Source organism: Gymnogyps californianus, chromosome 7 (genome assembly GCF_018139145.2).
Source record: "Gymnogyps californianus isolate 813 chromosome 7, ASM1813914v2, whole genome shotgun sequence".
Classification (NCBI taxonomy): domain Eukaryota; kingdom Metazoa; phylum Chordata; class Aves; order Accipitriformes; family Cathartidae; genus Gymnogyps; species Gymnogyps californianus.
The window spans coordinates 13352387-13377854 of NC_059477.1; the positions used below are offsets into that span (position 1 = coordinate 13352387).

The 25468-nt window shown below is 36.7% G+C and overlaps 3 protein-coding genes across 3 annotated transcripts in view; all 3 read left to right on the forward strand.

Annotated features, from left to right (window-relative positions):
- Nucleotides 1–2741: 2741 nt before the first annotated feature.
- Nucleotides 2742–8559, forward strand: SGO2 (shugoshin 2). The gene is made up of 7 exons (XM_050899986.1): nt 2742–3297; nt 4972–5147; nt 5553–5630; nt 6351–6433; nt 6815–7050; nt 7560–7988; nt 8537–8559. The coding sequence occupies exons 1-7, from the start codon at nt 3135–3137 to the stop codon at nt 8557–8559; spliced, it is 1188 nt and encodes a 395-aa protein (XP_050755943.1). The 5' UTR covers nt 2742–3134.
- On the forward strand, nt 8472–14617 carry LOC127018649 (uncharacterized). The gene is made up of 3 exons (XM_050900371.1): nt 8472–9584; nt 12657–12804; nt 14490–14617. Exons 1-3 carry the CDS (start codon nt 8612–8614, stop codon nt 14593–14595), a joined length of 1227 nt encoding a protein of 408 aa, XP_050756328.1. The 5' UTR covers nt 8472–8611; the 3' UTR covers nt 14596–14617.
- A 4153-nt stretch (nt 14618–18770) lies between these two features.
- The window catches only part of LOC127018296 (aldehyde oxidase-like), a 47379-nt gene continuing 40681 nt past the window's right edge, over nt 18771–25468 (forward strand). Inside the window, exons 1-5 of the mRNA XM_050899835.1 lie at nt 18771–18830; nt 19946–20003; nt 23179–23275; nt 24467–24575; nt 25126–25252. Of these exons, the coding sequence (XP_050755792.1) occupies nt 18771–18830; nt 19946–20003; nt 23179–23275; nt 24467–24575; nt 25126–25252 (451 nt within the window). The remainder of the gene's footprint in view (nt 18831–19945; nt 20004–23178; nt 23276–24466; nt 24576–25125; nt 25253–25468) is intronic.

The window sequence follows — 25468 nt, forward strand, 5'->3', positions numbered from 1 at the left end:
AGGCATTAAGAAATGAATTTTCATTAAGCTTGTGCAGGAAAGGGTGTGATTAGAGGAAAATGTGTTCTTAATACTATAATTTCAGGAAAAACTATAGAGTGAGCTCAAGTCTTGTTGGACATCAGAGAATCCACAGAGGGAGAAGCTGTTCTACATAATCTACGTACCAGAAGTGCTTTAGTCGTAGCTTATGCTTTACTAGACCCTATGGGATTAAGTCCTCAACCAAGATTTTTCTCAGAGATGGATTTGCAGGTATCTAGTAAGATACAAATTCAATACAACACTTTCCACGTGGTTAGGGCTTTTACAACAGGTCTGACTCTGTCTTTCCCTCACTCCCTCACATTTTTGTTCAGTTTAAAGACCAGTCATAGGATCCCAAATGACCGAAAACCAGAATTCTGCTCTTAATATATATTTAAGATATATAGGCTGTGAAACTTGGCAGTGCTTTAAGCTCTTCCCAGTTTGAGTGGCTGGCAATTAACTGGAGATTTTTACATGTGAAATGTTACAGTGTGGGAGTTCCTCAGTGGAGTGTGAAGGAAACTACGACCACAGGTGGAAACACAATACTTGATGTTTTGTTTTAAATTTATTGCCCTCAGTAGTGACATAAACATTAAATGGAAGGAAATTGGTGATTGCCCCTTCAGGACTTGGGACTGTTGTAAAACTGGAGGAAATGAAAACTCGTGATTGGATCTGGAGGAAAACGCTGCCTTCTGGAAAGGATAAGGAGGTAAGTTTCATTTGATTGGTTTTCTATTTTTAAAGTTACGTAAGGTTATTTGCTCTTTTATTTGGCCAGAGTTTTACAGTGGCTACAGTCACTTCCAAGTTGCCTTGTAAGGGGAAATGTACCAAAGGTATATAACGTGTGCTGGATCAAATCTGTATTTTAAGGGGATTGCATAGAAGAATAGGGTTTTGCAGCTTCAGGGCCACACTGAGAAACTGTCCCATGTATCCTACACAAATTAAGAAAAGGTAAAAAAGAGAGACTCTCCAGATGCTGTTTGCATTAGATTATGAAAATAATAAGTTCATGAAGATACATTTTCAAATAATGCCACTGATACTTATTGTGCGATTCCTTTGATTCGCTTTACAGCATATTGTAGTGTTAGCATACGGAAAGGTAAAATTTTCATGATGATTACTGCATTACAGAACATAATGGTTTTTTATTTCAACCTTCCACATCTCTGTAAATCTCCAAATAAATTAAAACATTAACGCTCTTAAGATTTTCACAAAACTGTAAACTATTCCTAACTGATTCCTGGATCAAATTTAGGAATTAATGTCCACCTGAACTAATGGTAGGACTGGGCACACATAGCCAGTGAAAGAGCATGTATGTGAAGAGAGTGTTAAAGAGCAAGGGCTTTTGGGCTCAGAACAGATTTGGGGGGAAAAGCATTTTATTAGACTGAAACACTTCCTTGCAATTCCCAGTCCTAATATTACCTGAACCAAACTAAAAGTGGGCTTGCTCAAATTCTGGCGTCAGGACTCCTACCCTTACAAGTTGGTAAGTATGCAGGCAGCATGCATACTTGCTATAATCTATTGTTTTTTAAATTTGTCGTTGTTTTCATAACTGTCTTGATGACTGTCTATTCATTGTCATTTCATCTATTACTAATAGCTGAAGATCAGCCAGAAAGAAATTTAACTTTCCACTGAGAAGGAATTACATGGATTTCTCCTTTTAACCTAAAGGAACTCTTTGAACTGAAAGCCAAATACTTCAAACTCTTCCTAGAAATTTCTGACAGCCAAGTGGAATATCTGCAGTTCCCTCCTCCCTTCCTCACAGTGTACTGAGATTGATGCTAAGTGTTTATACAATTAATATTTATTTTTTAAGTTTAACATTGTTAATGGTTGGTATTTAAAATGGTTTTGCAAAGACATGTAGTTGAAAAGTTACAAGCATCCCACTCCTTCTTTTTAAAACACCCAGGAATGTCACCAAAGAATTGGAACCGTGGATTAAAGTTAATGACTTATGCATATCCCATTTCTGAAAAGAAATGTCTGTGACTGTACGTAAGAGCACATGTGAACTATTTTAACATGGGTGATTTTGCGTGTATGTGACAAAACTGCTACAGTGCCTTTCCTGTTTTATCAACAAAGCATCAAAAAAGATGTATGTTGGTTGTGGTATAAATCCAGCTGTAGATACGGAGCAGGTTTGTATCCAACTGTTACGGCCTGGCTATGCATTTTACCTTTGAATTATGAAGCACAGAGTGTTATTGATTCTCTGTAAGTTTGTCATCTTTTCTTGCTTTCAGGTATCGTTTTATCAAGATGTCACCCAGTGATTTAATTCTAAATATCTCTTCATACAATAAAAACGTGGGCATGGATCAGTTTGCAGGTTTAAGGCCGCGCTCTCTGCCTCTCGCCTGACGTTCAGTCAGGGGCTGTGTGCCCACCCGCCCCCGGCCTCGCAGCCCTGCCTCGGCCTGCCCTCCCCGCGCCACTGCCGGGCCCCCGCCAGCCGCGAGGCGTGCCACAGCGAGCGGCTCGGCCCAACGGCCGCTGGCGCCCGCGCAGCCGTTGGCGGCGCCCGGGGCGAGGCGCGAGCAGTCGCGCGCGCGCTGCTTCTCGCCTGTGAGGGCTGGAGAGGCCCGACGGCCGGGTGGGACGGTTTGCTGGGACGGCGCTCCCTGTTCTACCTGTGCTTGCGGGCCGGTCTCTCTTGCTGTTTATTTAAATTTATAGCATATACAATGCGGTTTATTTGAACGCTTCAATTTAAAATTTGTCCTGACAAAGCAACTGCTGGTCTGGTCATACTGTGAAGCGATAGAACCTTGGGGTTTTTTTCCCTTTCAAGTGTAAACTTGGATAGATAACTTGAGGGAATGGACGAGATCAAAAATCCATGATCCTTTTAGCCTTCATGTTTATTAGTTAAATATTTTCCCACTCTGTGATGTGACTTAAGTCTCAAGGAACGATTCATTAACCTGTTTGAATTAATTGAACAAAGGTAAAGACTGAAGCAATTTTGTCAACTTCAGAGATAACAAATCCTGATAAGAGGTAATGAAACTTAATTTTAAAAAGTGTGAGAAAGACCGTGTATTATTTGGGCATTTCTCTTGACAATGTACAGGTTCGTTTTGATGATGGATAAACAAGCAACTGCTAAACCATCTACCATTTTCACCTCGGATGCTGTTAAAGGACACATGAAGAAGAGGGATGGAACATTACAAGCTGTAAAATGGAATGCTTCTTTAGCATCTAAAATCAAAACTAAAATATTAAGTAAGTCCTGTTAAAATAAAACTGAAGCCATTTACTGTACTTAGAATGTATGACTTCAAAAGGAATAGTAATTGTATTTAATGTGATTTACTGAATTGCTGCCTGTTAAAAATATTAATGTGGTATGTTGAGAATTTTAGGAGACTCTGGAAGTTAAAACACATGATTATAAGTTGTTTATTTATCTAATTCTCTGAGTATTTTCAGTGCTTGCTCTTTGGCATGCCAGTGTTTTTTTAAAAGAGTGTTCTTAAGTACATTTCTAACATCCATGTCCACGTCCATTTGGGGCGTCTAAAAACTGAGGTACCAAAATGAGTAAAATCAATGACTTTTAAAAATATAGTTGCCATGGTAAAATACCTAGTATTTCCATTTGCAAAATGGGATTTATATAAAATTCTTCATTGAGTCGTTTACTGAATCAAGGAAAACTACAAATATTAATCTGCTGATTTAATCACTTGCCAGAAGGTACTTTGTTTTCCCAGTAAATCAAGATTAAATGCAAACATAGGTTTGTCATGGTAGATGGTTGGGTTTTTCTTCTGGCTCTGACAAAAACACCACTATGGAACATCTCAGATCCTCTTCTGCAAAAGGTAGGGAAACTATAAATGTAGTGAAACACCGCTATTTCAGAGCTCTCTAATTCAAGCAGCATGGTTCAGTGAATGTTGACTTCTGCTTCTCTTTCTGTGATTTGTGCAGCAAGAATTTTTGTTGTTTGTGTATATATTGATGTATTTTTTTGTTGTTTGTGTATATATATATTTTTGAACTTACTGTGGCTTTGTCAAAAACACTAATTTTCAGTGAAAAATAAACAGTATAGATGAATAATACTAATGTCCTTTAGAAATCTCCACACTGCAGTCATACAAATAATTCACTAAGCTGAATAGTAATTTCAAAGCATAATGTTTGGATTAACAAGATTCCACTGTTGTTGCCTGTTTTCCAAAGCAAAGAAGTAAGGCCTCGCAAATTTTGGATTACAGATCACAGAAGTAATAACATAAGACAATGAAGAAATGTGGTTGGAGCAGATTTCAGGATAACCTTGCTCCTTTTTGTACTATAAAAGAGTATGATCAGACTTGTCTCTACCTTCAGCTCAAGTTAACTCTGTGTATACTATGAACATGAGGCAAAAAAAATCGTCTTGGTAATATGCAGTGTCACTGGAAAAAAAAAAGAAGTTAACTTCCTAAAACATTCTGTAACAGATATGAGTAGGGAGGTTTTCATTAGGACAGTGGAAAGTATATTTCTAATTTAAAGCTTTTTTCTTTCTGTTGTCAAAACTCACATTTATGCTCAAAATGTTTGAACTTTTTAATTTGTAAAATGTATATTTGTTTTTTAGAAATTTTGAAACATTTTTATGCCTGTGAAACTATCCATTTTTAAATGCTTTCTTCATAAAATAACCTTACCTAAAAAAATCCAGACTAGAGCAGAATCCGTGCATGAAATAAACTTGAATAGGAAGCTGACAGAGTAGTCATCAGAATGACAGCCAACAGAAACAGTTTTATATTAGAAAGTGTTAGGCTCTGCTATTGTTCCACCAAAACCTACAGATAAAAATGTTGTCATATAGTGATCGTTCATGCAGAGAGGGCCTGGAACTGAAGCTGTTGAAAAATAATATGATTTTGTCGCCTTTAGATAACTCATCTATGTTTAAAGTATCGTTAAAACAAAATAATAAAGCATTAGCTGTGGCTTTGAGTGTGGAGAAAGAAAATTCTCGGAAGCTAAGGAATGAGAAGATTTTTCTTCAGAAGGAAGTAGAAAAGCTGCAGCTTCATAATATCTTGCTTCGTCAAAAACTAAATTGTTTGGTATGTTCCAAATAATGCCATTTAAACTTAGATCAGTTGAACTAAGCTTTTACCTTTTTTTGAAACTTAATATTGCTTCTTAAAATGGTGATTTAAAATATACATCTCAGATTTGTGAAGTTATATCATCTGATAGCGTGGTATTCACATTTGATTTTTCTTTCATAAGATTTTTTTGTACTTACTGTTTTGTCCATCAGTGTATATGTCTATCCATAGCTATTTTAGTGTTAGCTTCACCTTTATATTTATAGGTATTGAGATGGTATTAAAAATCAGTCTGTGCTCAATTAAGTTTAAAGAAAAAAAAATTACAACATAGATTCAACTTTATATCTTGTCTTTTCTTAAGCCAGAAGCCACCTAAAATATATTTTTTTAAATTACTTTTTCTTTTACATGCAGAATAAAACCCTTATAGAAATAGAAGCATTTTTGAATAACAACCTCTTAACTGCAATAGAAATAAGCAGTCTTTCTGAGGTAAGATGTTTTTTGAACTATTACCATATTGAACTCATTTTCCAGGATAATATCTTCAAAACATCTAAATGAGTGCAATGTTGAAATTATGTATGTATTTTAAAACATTTACCCCAATTCCTTAAAACTTGGAATGAAACCCTAGTCTAGTGAAATCAACTAAATTTTGCTGTTGCTTGCACTAAAAATTTAGGATTTAATCTTGTTTGCAAAGTATCGACAAGCTAAATATCAATTAGCTCTGATGAAGTCGTGGGTAAAAAAAAAATGGGCGAGCTACTTGCCTTCCTTGCTTAGTGCTGCAATAAATATCTTGCATGTGGAAACTTGACTGGAAAACATAGTCCACGTTAGTCCTTCTGTCATGGCAAAATTACAGTTAGTTTAAAAAAAATTATTTTTATTGTCTGTTCTAAACAGTTGCTTAGTGTGGCTCTGTACTTCTATATATATAATGCACTTTGCATTAATGATATCTACATTAAAAAAGTCTATACGTTGTTTTGGGATGCAAGTAGGTTACAGATTTTGATAAGTTTTGCTACAAAAAATTTTTCTTTAAAATTATTGTGTGTGTTTGAATATCATGCACCTTTCATCCATCCTTCTATTTTTTGGCCATTCGTTTTTTTTTTTTTCTTTTCTGGGGATATTTCTGATACTTAAGACATAAGAGAATATTCAGCTGTTTCTACTTCCCCACTGTTCTTCTTTTGAAAGCATCTTCAGAATTCTCTTCCTCTATCACCTGGTCCAAGTAGCCCTACTGATAACCAGTTCAAGAGTACATGTCGGTCAGCTAGGTAGGTGGTTATATTAAATGTGGAAGTTGATAAGTGTCTGTGGATTTTTTTACAACTAATCTTTGTATGTTATCCTAGGTATTTTTGAGGTAATGAGAAACTATTTCCTGTCTAATTCAGAAATTACCTATTTGCAACTTGGAATTTATATATAGAGTGGTAGACAAAACTTGTGTTTGAATAACTTGCTGCTTTCTTCATGGGATCTCACCAGCACAAAGCGGGATTCTCTATCGTAAAAAATACATTTGCCCCTAAGATAGAACCAGATTTCATACTTGTTTTCTACTTTTACACATTATTAAGGGAATGTTTTAAACAATTGAATGTTATGGCATAAAATGTAATAAAAGTCTTCACAGTAAAATTTCCTCTTTTCAGATCTGCAGAATTGCCAGTGAAGCTTCCTTTAATTGCAACAGCTAATGCAAAACAGCAAGATAGCCCTTCTGTGTGTGAAATACCAAATTCTTACAAGTGTACCACTATTTTGTCAAAGGAAATGCATTCAGATCAATTCAAGTTTGCATTATCATTGCCTTCTGGTACAAATAATCAAAAGTTAATTGAAATAGACCCCGTGGAAACAACCGTTGACAAAAATATATTTTTAAAAGGTATGATGTATTTCTGTACAGGTGATTTATTTTTCAGAGCTACCTGAGAATTAATATTTAATAATTCATTACTTGATGTGTGATACAGAAGGTATAGTAAGATTCCTAAACTGTAATAAACTAATAAAAAATAGAATGCTTACCCATAAGTATAGGTGTCCTGACAATCACTTGTACGGTAATGTTCATTGAAATAACACAGCTGAAATGTAACAAAATTAATGTGAACAGAATAAAACTTTGATAAGATAACCAAATAATAACTGAAGTAGTTATAGAAAAATACTTTTTTATTTATATCCTATTTCAAGAGTCCAACTTTGGTAAAATAGGAAATTAGTTCTAGTTAACTAAATTTTTAAGGACCAACCACAGAATGTGTGTATTCAGTAAAAAAAAAAAGCAGTTTGTAATTTTCCATGCTTCTGGTCCAACCTTCAGTAATCTTATTCTGATAACTATGGTCTATTCTTTCTTTCCCCAAGCTGCTGAAATTTTTCTCTTTGCAGAAAATCAGTCACGCCCAGAACTAACTTGCGGTAGTGCCTTCCTGTTTCATGTCAAAAATACACAATCTTTAAGACAGTCTGAGGAGCTTACAAAACAATATAATGATAATTCATTGCCATTCTGTGGAAATGTGACTGAAAGAAAGAAACATGCAGTACTTCAGAAGTCAAAAACTCAACCTAATATAAAGGATTTTGATAAAAAATGTAGCTCAAATAATCTGCCTCATCATGGTGTCAACAGCGGCAGCAACACCAATGGCATGAATTTGCAGGAAAGTTCAAGTGACTTGTCTCGCATTATTCCTTCACCTCTTAAATTTAGCAATGAAAGTAAGATAGCTTTTAAGAAGCTACTTTTTACTGACAAGATGAAGCCTGAAGAAACTGTTTATGATGCTGATATGGAGTTGACTGCCAGTGATGCAGGTGAACTACTCACAGTTACATCGAAAGACAAAGATAAATTACACCAAAAAAAAAATAGTAATGCCAATTCTGATAAAATATTGGCAAATTTCAGAAAAGTAAAACACTCTAAGAAGGATAAAGAGAAAATTAAAAGCAAGACTGAAGTCAGTTCAAATTTTTATGCAGAAGAAAGGCACACTAGGACTGACAATAGTGAAGTTTCAAAAACTACTGACTCTCAAACTCAACTCCTCCAAAGTCACACAGAACAGCTACCTACAGGAAGTTCTGTAGGGAAACAGAGTTTGCTAAATACCAGCAAATATTATCAAGCACAAAATTGTCCAAGTAAAGCTAGAGATACTAGGAGGACAGACCAGGTTAACTCAATGAGTCCAAGAAAACAGGAGACAAATAAAGAAACTTTCTTTGAAATGTTTGAAGACGTGGAAAGCAAAATCCAAAAAGCAGACTCAAACTCATCTATTAACAAGATCCCACCAGAAGTTTATTGTGCTGAAAATTTACGATTCCAAGATAACACTTCTAATGTATTGCCTTTACAGTGGGACTTTCTGCATACAAATGAGAAACATAGCAGACCAAAAATAAACAGGAAAACTTTTCAAAACCCTTCCAAAATGAACACAGCAAAATACTGTAGAGAGGAAAATGGGCAGTATGGAGAATATATTTCAAAAAAGTCTCAAACGGAGATACACCAACATGACAGCAAGAGAAAACAAGACCAGAAGAATATTATAAAGAGAAAATACAACAAAAACAGTAGTTACAGACAAAGTGGAGAAACTGAAAGTGACGGCATTCATAAAATTGCTCAGAAAGCAGACCAAAAGAGTAGCCATTTTTCACCAGGTGGATTAAAACGTACATTGGCAAAGGCTAGCCAGAAAGCATATGTAACACCAAAAGAAAATCTTCCACAGTTCTCACTTTGTAAAAATGAAGAATTAAAAAATAAGGATGCATTGCATGCAGAGGCTGTTTGTGGAAATAAAATAACCGAAACTCAGCAAATGCAAGTAGCTTTAGTTACTCAGAATGGTGTAGCTATGAATACACCACAAGCTAAAGAACAAGTTGATGATGACGCTAATACATTAAAGAAAGTAGATTCCTCATCAGTGGCACATAAAAGCCCTCACATTAGTAATTCTCCTGATAATCAGGTAAAGCACAAACAGAGGTTTAGTTCTGATATTACTGAGACCAGACCAGAAAAAAATTGTTTCAGGCATATTGATCAGGGGGGGCAGAATATTTTGGATGACCAGGAAGTCCCTCATGAGATAGATTCCTTTATGAGCAAGTTAAAGCCTATGGTTCAAAAATCAGAATTTTTAAAACTCGTACCTGTTCAATGTTCTAAGAATATGCCATTAAATGTAGATAGCTTTTTCCAGGAAGGTCTTTCCAATGTGGAGCTCCCAGCTCTTAATAACCACAATGCTTCCATGAACTTCTCTATACTGCAAAACTCTGAAATCTGTGGGGAAAATGATCATCATAAAGCACTGGATGCTGGAAAAGCAGAACAAAAACTGGATCATATTTCTAAAGAGACTTACAAAAAGACTCTGAAACCTTGTCATGGTAAGTGTATGGGTGAGAAAAAAAATGGTATTTTGAATTAGGTAGTGCCTGAAATAGTGGTAAGGTATCTTCTCTTAATACTATCCTACTCTTATTGCTTGCTTAGAGTGGATAAAACAGGAGTGGAAAAAGGTAAGACTGAAAATCACTAAAATTATTCATATTCTATATCATGTATCAGTCACAATATCTTTTTTAATTGTGGTAACTAATATCCTTGTTACTTTTCAATACATTCCAAGATGACATTTAGTTGGGCAGATGTAAGTAGTCTACATTCTTGAGGAGCAATTATAGTTGGAGCATGTATTCATTTTTCAAAGAATGTGATGGAATTCAGAAAGTTGGGGATAGAAGAGGTACAATAGCTTGAGCTTTTATACAAGGGAAATAAGAGTGAACTACACTGTTCCCTTCATAAATGGAGAACATAGCTGAACTTAAAGATTTCATTTGTATTTCTTTAGAAACACTGCAATTCAACAGGAATTCTGAGATCTAAAAAAAGTACTTTGAGCAGGTTTTCTCTAGAATCTATCCATGAACAAACTTTCATGTGACAACCTCTTTTTTAAGTAAGAAACATTAAGTTAAGAAAATATCAAACTTTAGTGTAGTCTGCAAGATAGGTTTAGATTCTTCTATCATACAATGAAATTACCGTAGAGGAGCTAAAGGAATATATGACTAACACATCTATGCTAGAGTTTAAATATGCTTTAAAATGTAGCTTTGAAGTTCTGTAGCATGAGGGGTCTATTTTGTAAACATTTCTTCTCAACAGTTCCTGTATACTTCATTTTCTCTCAGAATGTCCCAACACCTAGACAGTTTCCTAGCTCAAATTAATAGTTTGAATCCCAAATTATCAAGCAAATACTGCGTTGGCTTCACTTGAATGCTAGGACACAATGGCCAAAAAAATCTCTTATTTTACATGACCACAGAATAGGAATACTGGCAGAATTAGACCATCGTGGGAGGTATTAGTCCTGGTAATTTGCAGTTGCATCTTCTCATCTTTGATTCCTTCTTTGGAGGGCAGAAAAAGGATCCCATAATTTTATTAGCTTTAGTGATAAATTAGTAAACCCTTGTGATCAGCAGTATCAAAGACTACTGACATAAAAAGCAAGCTAATCAGTTGATCTTCTCTGTTTAAGCATAGTTCAAAAACCAGTTCATTTTTCATCCTACATCCAAATCCATAGCTTGAATTAAAAGAAAGCAAGGAAATTCCATCCTTTCTGATGATGCCAGCTCTTCTGATCACTACCTTGAGCTGTACTTAGAAATATACGTTGGAAGTCTCCTGTAATGAAAGTCTCTATATAGTTAGATCTATGTGAACATAAATATTCACATTCAAAGGCATCCAGCTTTCCTAAATAATGCAGACTCATAGATGTCTCAAAACTCTTACTGCTTAAAAAGAAGCTGACCTGATCTCTAATCTTAAGCTTTAGGAAAAGCTCAGAATAACAGTTTACTTTCACTTTAAAACTAGTACAAATCAAGATTGATTTGTGAGTTAGCCAAACTTGGGAAGTTTTTCATGATTGGAGAGCCCTCTCATTTAAAACAAATGAGCATTGCTCTTCCCTAATGAACTCCTTCAAAAGACAATGCTTTTTCTTTGCCTTCATAAATCAGGAGAGACTTGCTGCAAGCAGCCCAAAGTTACCTTAATATGTCTCTCATACTTAGAAGTAAAGTTAGCAGAAATCCAATGAAGAACTTCTGACTTTATGTCTCTGCTTAACAACATGTCAGAAGACTATTGATGAAATGATCACTTATCCACTGAGATGTTTTACTTGATGTCAGCACAGAATTCTACTGCAGAGCAATAGTAATTCAGCACTATCAGCTTGACCATCAGTTAAGAGTGTGTATGCTAGACTGTACAAGGCATTCAGATGCTATAATAAAGAAACAAAATCTTCACTTTTTTGACAGGTATGTAAATATACAGTGATAGAACTTATTAGTCTTAAGATAGGCACAACAAAAAATGCATCATTTATCCCATGTGTGTATGAATTTCCTCTATGAGATCAATAGCATCCATTTGCTGCCACAAAGCATTTAAGGTAAAGCGTTCAAACTCAAGAAGTGAAGATAAGAGAGTTTTAAATTCAGTTCCTTTGAAAAACTACATTGCCAATGTTCTCATCTGGATGCAGTAAATCTAAAACTTGACCTGTATCAGTGAGGAATGTACACTCTTGGAAGAACTTTTAAGGAATACAGATTAAGATTATTTATTTCGTCTTGGATTGCTGTCTGCATTAAATCTTAGTGCAGAGAGACTATGATCTATAAATGGTTTAGAATTCTTTGAAATGTGGGCTAAATAAGAATTTCAATATTTCTCCCAAGTTATCAAAATATTTGTCTCCAAATTAAATATTGATTGTTTAGTCTGGCATTCTGAATTGGTCTTAAAGGATTACAGAAAGCTGACACAAATAGTACTTCTTCTACCAAGGCTGGTTACTTTTTTTATGGAGTATTCCTTGTGGACATGTTCAGTGGTTCAAAATGCGAGGCATTGTAAATGGTTTGGTAGTATACAGTTTTGAAGATAAGGAGGCTCACTTAATCACCTTGCTATGCTCATTTTATGCAATACGCCCAAAGAGCAGGCATGAAGTTGGAAAATGCAGTACTAGAGAACTCTTGTACAGGTTGAATCTTCAGATTATACATGTATGCCCTCCCCCTGCATGCAAGGCCGTGAGCTGTGTGCAGTTTTACTTTTTTAAATGCAATAATTCTTGGGAGTCTTAAGCAGCTAGCTGCAAATTACAGTACTTACGGGGCTTTCTTCAAATGTCCCAAGAGCCATGGCAGACCTCAAACAGCTCCAAATTTGGGTAGGTTGAAAGCTGCTGTAGTGGCATTTTCTTTGATCATCTGTCCCATTTTTTGTTGAGCATCTTTAGAGTAGAAGCAGTAATCAAAGTAACTGAATTAAGAAATACTAATTAAAAATAATTATGAATTGAAAGTTTGCTTAATGATTCAGAAAATATTTAAAATGAGGCATATAAACTACTGTATTCACAGGGAGAAAGGCTTTGCAAGATCTGACAAATACTAGTAAGCAATCTCACACTTTCTTACCTAAATCCCCCAAAACTTTAGAAGAAAACTCAGCAGCACCATCTAGACGAGGAAGAGCCACTATTTGCTACAAAGAACCCAATCTAAACCGGTAGGTATAAGTAAATTAGGGCTTTTGTTTGGTTTTTGGAGTATGTAACTGTCCCCAGTAAAGATTTGCTATTAAAACTCCCAAATAAACAGTTGAACTCTCTCTTTCACAAATCTCTTTTGCAAAGATACTTCAGTGTTGATATAAAACATTTCCTGTTGGTGTGGCAGGATTTCCAAGTGCCAAAGTAAGACACCAACAGTATTCAAGTCTCAAAATTTAATATAGCATATAATATTTTATACTAGTAGTGAATGGTGAATTCTTAATGTTTATCATGATATAAACCCCTTTAGAGGTGGATAATTGTAAATGTTATACTTAAATGTAAACTTATACCATAATAATGTCATTGTAATATTGTCAAGTGGCAAGATAATTTATGAACTAATATTATATAATTCAGTCATTTTGCTTTAACCAGCTGTATCTAATATAAGAAATCATTTGAATTTTAATATATATTAATTTGATAATTAGTTATTTACCTCTCAGTGTTCTTAGCAAATTTTGTGGCACAGGATTTCCGAGATTGTTAAAAGACAAGACATAAATTGTGTAATAACTATTAAAATTTAAAAGAGGATTTTAAATCCAAACCTCCATTAAGAAAAATAATACATTTGCACTTAAGTGAATAGATCTAAATCCCAATGGACCTTTAAGTTGATTACTTCTGAAAATATTCTGAAAGTTTTTTGCCACAAAGTTGGTTGGGGTTTTTTGTTTGGTTTGTTGGGGGTTTTTTAAGTGTAATATTAATTTAAGGAAAAATTATGCTGTGTTATGTGTGTTTGAGTAGAATGCATATTCATGAGGTAAAGACAGTATCAAGATTTCCCCGTAATAGTGTTGAGAGTGAAAGGATTGTAGCAACTTTATGACAAAGGTGTAAAAGGAATATGTCTTCCTTTTCTGGCAAAACTGTGGGAAGAGAAGAAAATAAATCCACAAACTGAAAAAATTATCGCAATGTTCTCATACACCCTCAAAATATTTTTGTTTACCTCTGTAAGTAAGCAAACAATTAATTGAAGCAATGAGACTGAGGACAAATAGGAGCTAAAAGTAATGTAGGAAGTGTCTTTTCACTTTACCACTGGCTTTTTAGAAATATTTATACCAGATAGCTTGTAAAAGAAATGCAAAGGGATTAGAGTTAATTTTTTCTTTTACTAATTGAATTGCATGCTAAAATGCGGTAATATTATGATATTGACACATTCTTCTCTTTTACCCCACCATGTTAAGGTTCTGTATTTCTGGAGAGAGACAGTAACTAATAACAGAAAAAAATGTGGATGTCACTCAAGGTTTTAGATTACTGTCTCCTATTTACATTTTATTTTCAACTATACTGTCTTGAATGGATGCTGTTAAGCTTTTGGTTTAAATAATTTTTGAGTTTTGTCTTATAGGAATAAGTTATGATTACTCAGATTAATATGATAAATTAAAAAAACATTAAAAGACTACTATTTTTAGCATTATTTTGGAAAACAGTAGTTATCTATGCCTTGCTATTTCAGACATTTATTTTGCATAAATTTAGTATCTTTGGTGTATCAAGTTTTCACTGAGAGTATTTACCATTTGGAATTGTTGTTATAATTACATAATTATTATAGTTACATAGGTGCTTGGTGATATTCATACATGATGTCTCTTATTTCTTTTGTTTACAGCAAATTAAGGCGTGGGGATCAGTTTACAGATACACAATTTCTGGATTCCCCAGTCTATAGAGTAAAAAATAAAAGAAGCTTTAAAAGTAAATCAAAATGTATTTGAAGAAGACAAGAGAATTGCCTTTACGAACAATACGTCTAAAATGGGTACAATTTAAAAAAAAAAAAAAAAAAATGTTTAGCAGTATAGAGTGCTTATTGCTCTTTGATTAGTAAAGATCTTCCAGTTTCCTGGAAAGGAGCCCCTGTATAAGGGACACAGAATACTTTACTGAGGAAGGCAAATACAGGTTAGGCTCCCCTCCTGTGTTTTGCATTTCTAGTCAGTAATTAATAATCTGTTCAAAGAGTTTGCAGCACTTCTTAATTTGTAAGAAAAGTGTACATTTTAGTGAGAATTAAAAATAAATCACCTTTGGGAATTTTAATGTGAGTTGTTCCTATTTACCATGAGTAGAACCGTTCCTCGGTGCTGGGTGGAACAGACACAAGCATCCCAAATTGTAATAAATCTACTGAAATAGATGGAGACAGTCCCTTTTTTTTGATAGTTGACTTTTGGATTTGACAGAATCATACTAAAATTTGAACGAGGAAGTCTCATTTTGAGGAATAGTAGAGAGAAGTCTAGTGTCCAGAGTATGTGCCAGAGGCAGCCAGAAAGAAAATAGCACTGCAATAGAAATTCAGTAGTCAATAGGATCCAGACAAAGCAACACCTTGAGTTTCCAATTGAGAGAGTGCTAGTGTGACAACTAATACAGCCGCATCATACCATTCAGCTGTCAGGTTTTTGTACTGCTTCCCCTCTGGATTCTCATTAATCGCTTCTGCATTCCATAATCCATGTCAGCTGACAAACAGTTGTCTGGCATTGTCTGAATCGTAGATGCTGCCAGCTGCAGGCTATAGCTCACAGCCCGCACAGCTTTTACAGATTACATCGAATAATGTTCAGGTTAATTTTGCAACCAAGATAGTCATAGCACATTTTTAATGAGATATAAATAAGTTAACTTCTTTTGATTATAGAAGGTGGTTCTTCACACAGTATGCAGTTACGCTGAGGAATTCCTTACTACAGGAATAGATGTTCTTAGTTTACATGGGCTTAAAAATTGATCGGACAAATTAATGGACGAAAAATCTATGAGGAATTACCAGAAACACCGTTTCTGGCACAGGATGTCCCTGAATTGCAAATTGTTGAAGGCTGGAAGAGTATTCTGGAGAAGCCTTACTATGCATTTGACCAATTTTTATACTTTTTCCAAGAGCATTCACTGTTGAAACTTTCAGAGACCAGTTCTTTGGCTAGCTAGACCTTTGGTCTGATACGGTACACCTCTTTTTAAGGTGATACTCTTAAATTTATAATATGTTCTTAAAAATACCAAACCAAACTGTACTCTTTGTACTTCATTGTAGCTTCCATTGTAACCTGGGAAGTTGATGGAGAAAATAGTCCTGGAAACTGTTTCCACACATGTTAAAGACAAGAAGGTGATTGGGAGTAATCGGCATTGATTTACGAAGGGGAAATCATGCTTTATTAATCTGGTAGCCTTCTACAATGAGACAACTAGCATAGTGGGTGAGGGGAGAGCAGTAGATGTTGTTTGTCTCAGCTTTAGTAAGGCTTTTGACATGATCTCTGATAACATCCCACAGACAAGCTGACAAAGTATGTGTTAGTTAAGTGCGCAGTGAGGTGGGTTGAAAACTGGCTGAACCGCCAGTCCCAGAGGGTTGTGATCCATGGCATACAGTCCAGTTGGAGGCAAAACACTAGAGCTCCCTAGGGTTTCATACTGGGGCCGGTACTGTTTAACATCTTCATTAATGACCTGTATGATAAGACAGCGTGCAGCCTACACAAATTTGCCGTTGATACAAAACTGGGAGCAGTGGCTGAAACACTGGATGGTTATGCTGCCATTCAGAGGGACCTGGACAGTCTGGAGAAATGGGCCAAGAGGAATCTCATGAAGTTCAACAAGGGGAACCTACGTCCTTCTCCTGTGACTTGCCAGAATTTCAGCTGCCTCTTTTGACAGAAAAATGAGTCATACATATCGAAACGTACTCCTGGATATAGCTTTCAGATGTGTCCATTCTACATGTAAGTAAGTCTTGAACTGTAACCATAAACAGGGAGAGGAACAAAAGCATTATTTACAAATATTTCAGTAATACCACAACTGTCTTCTGTTGTTGTTTTTTTATGACAGTCTGTAGCCCCAAGGCAGCTTCCCTGGGATCCTGAAGAACATTCCATGTATGAATTTGGAGTTAAATATGCCACTAGCGAGGTATTTTACATAGAGGACCTTTATCCCCTAAATAGAGAGCTTGACTAGCTGTGGTCACCAGTTCCAGAGAGCATGCAAAGATAGTAAATGTACAGTAATAAGGACAGCAAGATGTTTTCATATAGAACCTCACAGGAAAAAAAAGTATTCCATCAGTATGAAAATTCTTCCAATACAAAACTTACCATATCACCAAGGCAATGTGATCTGTATTGCAAAACAGAGCTGTTAAAAATATTATCTGAGAAGTTTCGGCAAACAGACTTTGTCTTTCTGAAACACGCTCTATATGTCACTACATTAGCAAGACCATTATGAACAGGTGCAGAAATGGTTGGAAACATAGATTCTATCCTAATTCAATGTTATTTAAAAAAGAATTACACGTAGAATATTTTTATTTTTTTTTTCTTGTATCTTTTTACCAAGTCTGTAATTAATTGGGTTTTTTTAAAATGAAATGTTCTTGCTAGTTTTCACTGTTTATCAACATCACCAGCTGTGTCATTAGAAATCCAAAAGAAGTATCTGTTACACTTGTGTTCCCTGTACTGGCACTGCAACAGCAAAACACAGTGTTTTTCTAAATGGTTGTTTCTCTCTATTGCCCATGGTTTGAAAGCGAGAAACAGAAGCACATGCTTCATTTTCTCAGAAAAAAAAAATCTTTTTGGAGATGGTCTTAATTATTTTTTCATTGAAGGTCCTGTTATTCCACACAGCCTCAGGTGTTACCAGCTAGACTGCTACAGTGTTCCAAATAAAAGCATGTCATTTTCAATAAAAGTATAAGGCCTAGGGCTTTACGCATTAGTTTCTTCCTTTCCTTTTAATATAGATAACTTTCAAAGTAGCAAAGGATAAAGAAAATGACCTGAAGATGTGCAGATGTTATTTTAAGTAACTCTGAAATCATATTCTTGTTGCTACTACCCTTCTTTCCTTGTTTTCTCCATCCTTGCTGGTTTTGTTGCTCAAACTGATGTTCTATAACAAAGAAAATTTACTTGGTTATTTTCTAGCATGCAGTTCTTTTAATTGTTCTGCAAAATGGTCGTTTACTTTAGGTACTGCATAAATAATGTTACATTGCCTGTTGAATCTTCACTAAATGTGCTTGTTTTACCAGATCAGTTGATAGATTAGAAGCTCTTGCCAGGAAAAAGATGTAAAAACAGCTCATGATACTCGAGATAAAAATTAATCTGTAGCTGTCACAGGGATTAAGGTTATTTTGCTGAGGATAAGGTAATTTGAACTTCTTTTTATAGCTTCAAAGTTGCTTTTCCTCATGTTTATTCAATCTGATTTTTTTTACATTTAATATTTTGGTTTACTACTAATAAAGATTTTGATTGTTTTAAAATTTATAGGAAAATTAATTCTATATATTTAGATTAAACAGGAAGAGGAAAATATTTATGATTCTATAAACCCTTGCTTGCACAAGTAGCCCTTACAAATGCTTATGGTAACAAATGGAAGTTACTGCCGATCATTTCGTGAGTGCAAATTTATGCAAAATTCCCATTGGTCTCATGTTCACTAGATTGCTGGATTTTATCACAATTTAAAATTATCTTTGGAGATTTTATTGTTAGAACGTAACAACAGTTCACATTGCTAATGTTGCCGTTTTGCTCTGGAGGAACACGTGTGTCCTTGGAGAAAGTGTGAGGTATGTCCTAGTGTCTGAATATACCTTAAAAGGATCCAGTAAATAAATGGCGTGGTTAGCTCTAACTATTAAGAACAATGGACTCGTAACTCTGGGGGCGCCGCAGCTCAGCTTCTGGCGGCGGGGCGCGGTGCTCGGCAGCGCCGACCGCGGGTGCCCCCGCGAGCTCCCCCGCTCTCCCCGCCCGCTGCGGCGCGGCCCCGCCCCCGCCTGCCAAGGGCTCTCCAGCTGCGGCTGCTGCAGCTGCCCGGGATTTCCTGCCGCTGCTGGTTCCGGGGCTGGGGTACAATGTCTTTGGAAGGGGCGGCGGGGGCTGAGGAGCTGATTTTCTATGTGAATGGGAGGAAGGTAAGTATTGCCCGGAAAGAGTGTGAAGAAAGGGGGGCTGCTCTTCCAGAAGTAACCCCGAAGGGTGTGGGCACAGATTTGGTTTCCTCAGACTTCTTCCTCATGGGAGTATAACTGAATCCTCACACAAGCCTCCAGAAGCATTCCTTCCCATCTCCTCCTTGCTGGGTAAGAAGCGAATCAGCCTCCAAGCATTACTTTAGTTAGCTAACACTCTTCTGCGTACAGCAAGTGTTAGAAGGGGAGAAGCAGCAGAAGAGGACAAACGTGATTACAACATCCCGTTTTAGCTAGCTCTGCCGCGTTTGGGGGAAAAAACGCATCAAAGTGAAATGGACTTTCAGCTGGGTATCAAATTTGGCTGGTGAGCAAACTAGTTTTTTGTTTGTACGTGCCTGGCTTCTCATCTCTGATGGTATCAGAGAAGAGGTATCAGATTTTCAGAGGCACAACAGAAAGTCAGCAAGACTCAGGTGCCAAAATATCGACTGTTGGCCAACATAAAGATAATATTGCAAGAACAAAATTAAACTGGTTGTTTATTCAACTGGAAGGAACTAGCTGATTCTAAGCAACGGAATAAGAAACACTGTAATCGATCAAGAATGTAGGCATTTCTATTGCTCTCTGTTGTTAGTCTATTATGGCAAGTGAAAGTTTATCTAAACAAAGCTAGAAGAAAACTGGTTCCTACTGATGGCCTTACAGGCTTCCTCTAGGATTCATCCCAGTAGGTTAAAGTGCCAGGGAGACTATAAAATCTGCAAATCATTAATTCTTTTTGCTATGCTGCCTCTGTTGTAGCAAAGTTCTGCTGCATTTTTATTTCTAGTTTGGCTGAAGGTAAACTCCCTCAGTATGACCTTTCACTGAGAAGCAGCTATTTTTAGTAGTTGCAAGGTGCCCTGGCACTTCTTTCCTGGAAACATATCTGTCTAAGAAGGAATTTCCAGAAGGAGCCCAAACTCCCCTGTGGTCTTTGGCAATTAGTCTAGTTCTATGAGAGGGAACCAGAGAAGGATTCTCTTCTGGCTTTGTGGGAATGTAGTCTGTGCCCTGAATTTTGAAAAGCCTTGGTTTCTTAGGTAAACCTTGTTTTTCATTTCTTACTGCAGATAATAGAGAAAAATGCTGATCCTGAACAAATGCTGCTGTCTTATCTGCGAAAGAGACGTATCCTTTTCTTGTCTGTTCCCTTAAGTCACTCATTTGAAAGCCTTATTCAAGCAAAATTCTCATAAATGATAAAAGGTGATTTACCAGGTTAAGGAAGTTGTGACTCCCTTAAGATAAAACAACCATATTAAATGATGTCTCTTTCTTAAGCCAAATACTCTTCAGTGAGCTGCTGTATTTTTAGCCTAGTTTCCTAAACAAAGTTATGCCATCAGGCGTGATGTGTATGTGTGTATCTGTGTTCCTCCCCTCTCCCCCCATAAAGAAACGTAAGAACCTTTTGGCCAGTATACATAAAGCTTAACAGAATAGGAGTGTCCAAGTTTTGTAAAAGTCTCTCTCCCAGGAAAGGGGAGATCTTGTGATGAGACCCTGAGCCTGCTGGAATTTTGAGGTAATCTATGTTTTCTTATGATAAGAACTCCAAACAGATTTCTGAACTCAAAAACCAGGTTTAATAGTATGTAAATATGAACCCATATGTTTTTAAAACAGAAAAAAAAATTAAATTAGACAAGATAGAACAGAAGTTGGGAGAGCTCTAGCTCCTACTCTGCCAGTTTTGCCTTTGCAGACAAGGTTCTTTCCTCCTGTCTTGGTTTCAGTCCACAGCTCAGTGGCTTTCTGGGTTGCTACAAATTGTGCAGCACTTGCTCTGATCTTTTCCTCTCTTTCTCTTCACCATTTCAGAGGCCTGACCGTGTGTCTGCTCTCAGCTGTTCTTAGGAGGTTTCCAAAATCTGCTGTGCCACAAGCTTATTCCCAGTGTTCATGAAGCTGTTGTGTAATATTCTGAACACATGAGTAGGGACTCACAGCCAGGAGCAGGGAGCAAATGTGGGGAGGAGCAGAATCTCTCCCTTTTGCAGCTTCCTAGACTGTCTCATGAAACATACCCCCACAGGGCAAGTGATGTACTGTATACTATAGAATTCACACAGGAGAGAGTTTTTATATTTGTCTCAAAAGAAAAACTTAAGTCGAAACATGTTTGCTGCTGGTCAGTTGTAAGGAGGAGTCTGGAGCAGAATAGGTTGCTGTAGTTACGGTGCTTATGAAATTATTCTTCAGTAATTTGAACAACTTAGACTCCATTGGACTATAAAAAATTGAATCATAGAATCATTTAGGTTGGAAAAGACCCTTAAGATCATCGAGTCCAGCCATTAACCTAACACACTACTAAGTCCACCACTAAACCATGTCCCTAAGTGCCACGTCTACACGTCTTTCAAATATGTCCAGGGATGGTGACTCAACCACTTCCCTGGGCAGCCTGTTCCAGTGCTTGATAAGCCTTTTGGTGAAGAATTTTTTCCTAATATCCAATCTAAACCTCCCCTCGTGCAATTTGAGGCCATTTCCTCTTGTCCTATCACTTGCTACTTGGGAGAAGAGACCGACACCACCAAGTGGCTCAGGACCAGCCCTACCACAAGAGTTGTACTTCTTTGGTTAAAGTGCATTGGTGAGTGAGATAATGTAATTCTGCACTGACTTGCTCTGACGCCTTGAAAAATCATTTAACCTTTCTGTATCATTGTACCCTACTTATAAAATGAGGATAAGATTAACTTTTTTCCAGGAGCTAGTTGGTTTCACCATACAGTTTAAATGTCAACTTGTAATATTCCTTCCCTCTGTTGCTTAGGTCTGTATGACAGTGTGCTATTCCCTGAGATGTACCTGCCCAGCTGTGTCTGAGACCACTTTGTTGGCCTGATAGAGGAACTGATCCTTTTCACAGCAAGCCTCCACGTATAGTTGAGTTACCATAGCTGGGGGACAGCTAACTTTGGTGAAGAGACAAAAATTAATGATGTCAGGGAACAAAAATATAGGCAGGAATATCTTATGCTGATGTTGCCAAACTCTATCATGTGAAATGATTGCCTGAGCAAGCGTGAGGAACTTTAGCATCTTCCAGTAATGTGTTTTATGATTGCAAGGTACAGTATAATACCTCTCTAAGCATCCTGACATCTTTTTTTTGAGGCTAAATGCCATAGGAATTGGCACATTAGACCACTGTTAATAACTGGAAGGCCTATTGTAAATTAACAGGTAAATAAAAGTGCAAGAAGGGAAGAAACTGTATCTTAAAATGTGTTTGCTTTATCTGACAGGTTAGGATGTCTGTGAAAGGGCTCAGTAAAGCACTTTACAGTGGAAAAAGTAGTAGAGCTTGATTAGATAAGACCTTAAAGCAATACATGCATCTCAAAGCTTTACTACAAGTGAAGAATGCTAACCCTCACATTGACAAACATTTTTTTCTTTTGTCGATGTGGTGTGAAAAGAAGGTGTCCTGTTTCCCCTCCATCATTCCCAGCGCCTGGTAGATAGTTCTCTTCCTGCACCTTGTGCCGGCTGTGGAGTTCCTCAGATCTCTCTGTGTACTAATTACACTCATTAGGCCAGCAGAAAACTAACCCAGGAAAAACAGAGACTTTCAGCTGGATTAGGGACTCAGTTGCTAATTGGTCAGCTCGTCTTTAGTCAGTTCATGGAAGGGACTGGTGAGAAAAAGACTTGATGCAAGAGGTCTTGGGTTTTGGAGCAGGTAATGTTGGGAAAAGGAAGGACAGAAGAAGAAGAAGAAATGGGAAGTAAGGCATCTTCCTTTTGGTGGCTGTAGAACATCAAATTAGCTGTTTGTCTGTTCACAACTTCAGATTGGCCACTGTTCCAGATTCAGAGAAACAAGCACCTCTCTCATAAGAGTGATCTTTCAGATGACATGCGAGGTTAATATCCTGACTATAAATGGACCTTCTGGGAAAAACTGGGATATTGGTTTTAGTGTTCCACTGGAACTTCAGATATATAGCTATTTTGCCCAATACACGTTTCTTCCTTTCATATTTTCACTTGGAAAACTATTTTTCACTTCCTCTTTCTGTCCCAACTTACGCCTCTTCCAAAAGAAGTCAGAATCAAGTTTTCTGTTTTCTTGGGAACAGGGTTTTGGTCATGTCATTCCTTAGGTTCAATCTTATTTTCACTGAAAATTTTAATCCAACATAGAAAGGAGTCTGATACATATGCTATCATACCAAATCAATTCTATGTTCCTTAGCAGTTCAGGAAAAAAAGGTGGCCCCAAGCTTTTGAGCAGAATAAAGACCGAAATGAAACCTGATAATTTTTTCCCTAATGACAGCATTTTCAGTCCGTCTTACAGGAACTAAGTATGGCTGTGGAGGAGGTGGCTGTGGTGCCTGCACAGTGATGATATCAACTTATGAGCCAGCTTTGAAGAAGATACGGTATCCTTAACAGAAAATTTTGAAAAGCACACAGAATTTTATGACTGTAGATACCATTTCCAGATATGAAACTGTAAAAACAAAGTTGTAAAATCTGTACTTAATAGTAAAAGAATCCAAAGGAAGGGTGACTTTAATCCAAAAGAGAAAGCTGTAAAAAATACTGTTCATTCAGCTATGTTGTAAATATGTTAAAATATCATGCTCAAATGCTTAATTTGCTCATATATGCTGACAGCTCCTGCAAGGAGCTTTCTCTTTAGGAGGCATACATTTAACACCCTTTGTATTGATCACTGGAATGTGGCTCCTGCCTGCAGCTCTGTCATATGACTGATGGGAAGATAGGGCAGGCAGAAGCTTGAGGCTTACCAGCCTTTTAATACTGAACTCCCTCCCTATACCCCACCCACAACAAGAAGGACTTTGAAACTCAAAACCAGAGTTTCATTAAGCTAAAAATTGGAATAAATTACTTTTAAATTGAGAAAACTCCAGTCAAATTGTTAAATGGTAACATATCATTGTCAATTGAATATTTTTTTAGGTAGGGAAAAAGTAAAAATGTTCCAGTTGTTCCTTTTGACAATTGCATTACATTGGAATGCCATGCAATTGTTTAAATGTTTAAAGTTATTGTAAGAGTTGAAATTAAAACAGTCAGAATGACACTTGAAACATTTCAACTATAGTAAAACAAAACATTTTATTGCTAACGATGAAAATCTTTGAAGAATTTTCATTTTGGTATATTGTTCTTATTTAGAATATTTATTTTACATCAGAATTTCCTTTGAGTCAGAAATTTGATTATAAATTTGCAGCAGTAATTCTTTACTTCCTTCAAACAACCACACCAACCCTCCCTTCCCCGTCTTCCTCCTCCAAAACACATTTGACAGGTTGCTTGTGGGCAGGAGAGACAAGAGGGCAATTAGAAAAGACTGAAGTATTAAGGAAGATATAAATTCTACAGAACTGTCCTCATAGATACAGTTTTTATACTGGGGACAAGAGACACAGCTAGTACGTGATCCCTTCTATAAAGCTTATTCTCTTCTCATTCTAAATGATGATAATGACTGCTTTGTAAGTATAAACTATGTCTTGATTGAGTGCAAAATAATATTAATGCATCTTTATTATAATAAAATAATATTCATGTTCTTTATTCTCCTTTATGTTCCAAAGACATTATTCAGCAAATGCATGTTTGCTTCCCATTTGCTCCTTGTATGGTGCGGCAGTGACCACAGTGGAAGGTGTTGGAAGTACAAAAACCAGGGTTCATCCAGTTCAGGTGAGAGTACAGTATCACTGTGTTAAGAGGATTACTGATTTCTTCCTTTGTATGGGCTGGCTTGAGTGGCAGTGCTTTTAGGGCATGGGAATTTCATATGATGATTATTCTCCCTGCTAAATGATGACACAAGACAACACAAGTTTCTGATGGTTGGTTGATCAAGGCTGATGAGATATGGCTCATGATGGATCTTGCTTTAATACTGACAGCCTGATCAAATGGTGTGTAAGAATTGTTGGAGTGGATCAGGCTTGTGCTCTATTTGGGCTAATGGCGCATCTTGGACAATGCCCCTTTATCTGATGTTTTAGTTTGAATGCAAAAAAGACACAAGTCCACTGAAGGTTAATTAGCTTCCTTAGTAAGATGTGCCTGGGCATCACACCCAAAATAATTATTCTTATTTGAGATTGCTTAAATTGTTTTGCTTAAAAAGTCTGATTTAGTATGAAGACAACATTTGGTATGGTGTCCCCCGTTTAAAAGAGAGTTCGTTAGAATGGTGGTGTACACTGGAAGGAGTGCTATTTGTGGTGTTTCATTGCAGGAAAGGCTTGCCAAGTGCCATGGCTCCCAGTGTGGTTTCTGCACCCCTGGAATGGTGATGTCCATATACACTTTGCTAAGAAACCACCCGGAACCAACTTCAGAGCAGATGATTGCAGCTCTAGCTGGTAAATATTGCCACTTTTTAATTTGTAGGTATGTCCTTGAACCATTTTCTTCTGATACTTTGTTTATGTGAGTGCATGTCTGTGTGAGTACACATGCATGCATATATGTATGTACTCTATACAAATTGTGCTTCCCAGCAGAGTTGCTACTGGATACAGACCTTGTATTCCCTGTCATTCTTTTCTCCTGGAAAATGAAGCATGGAGCTGTGCATT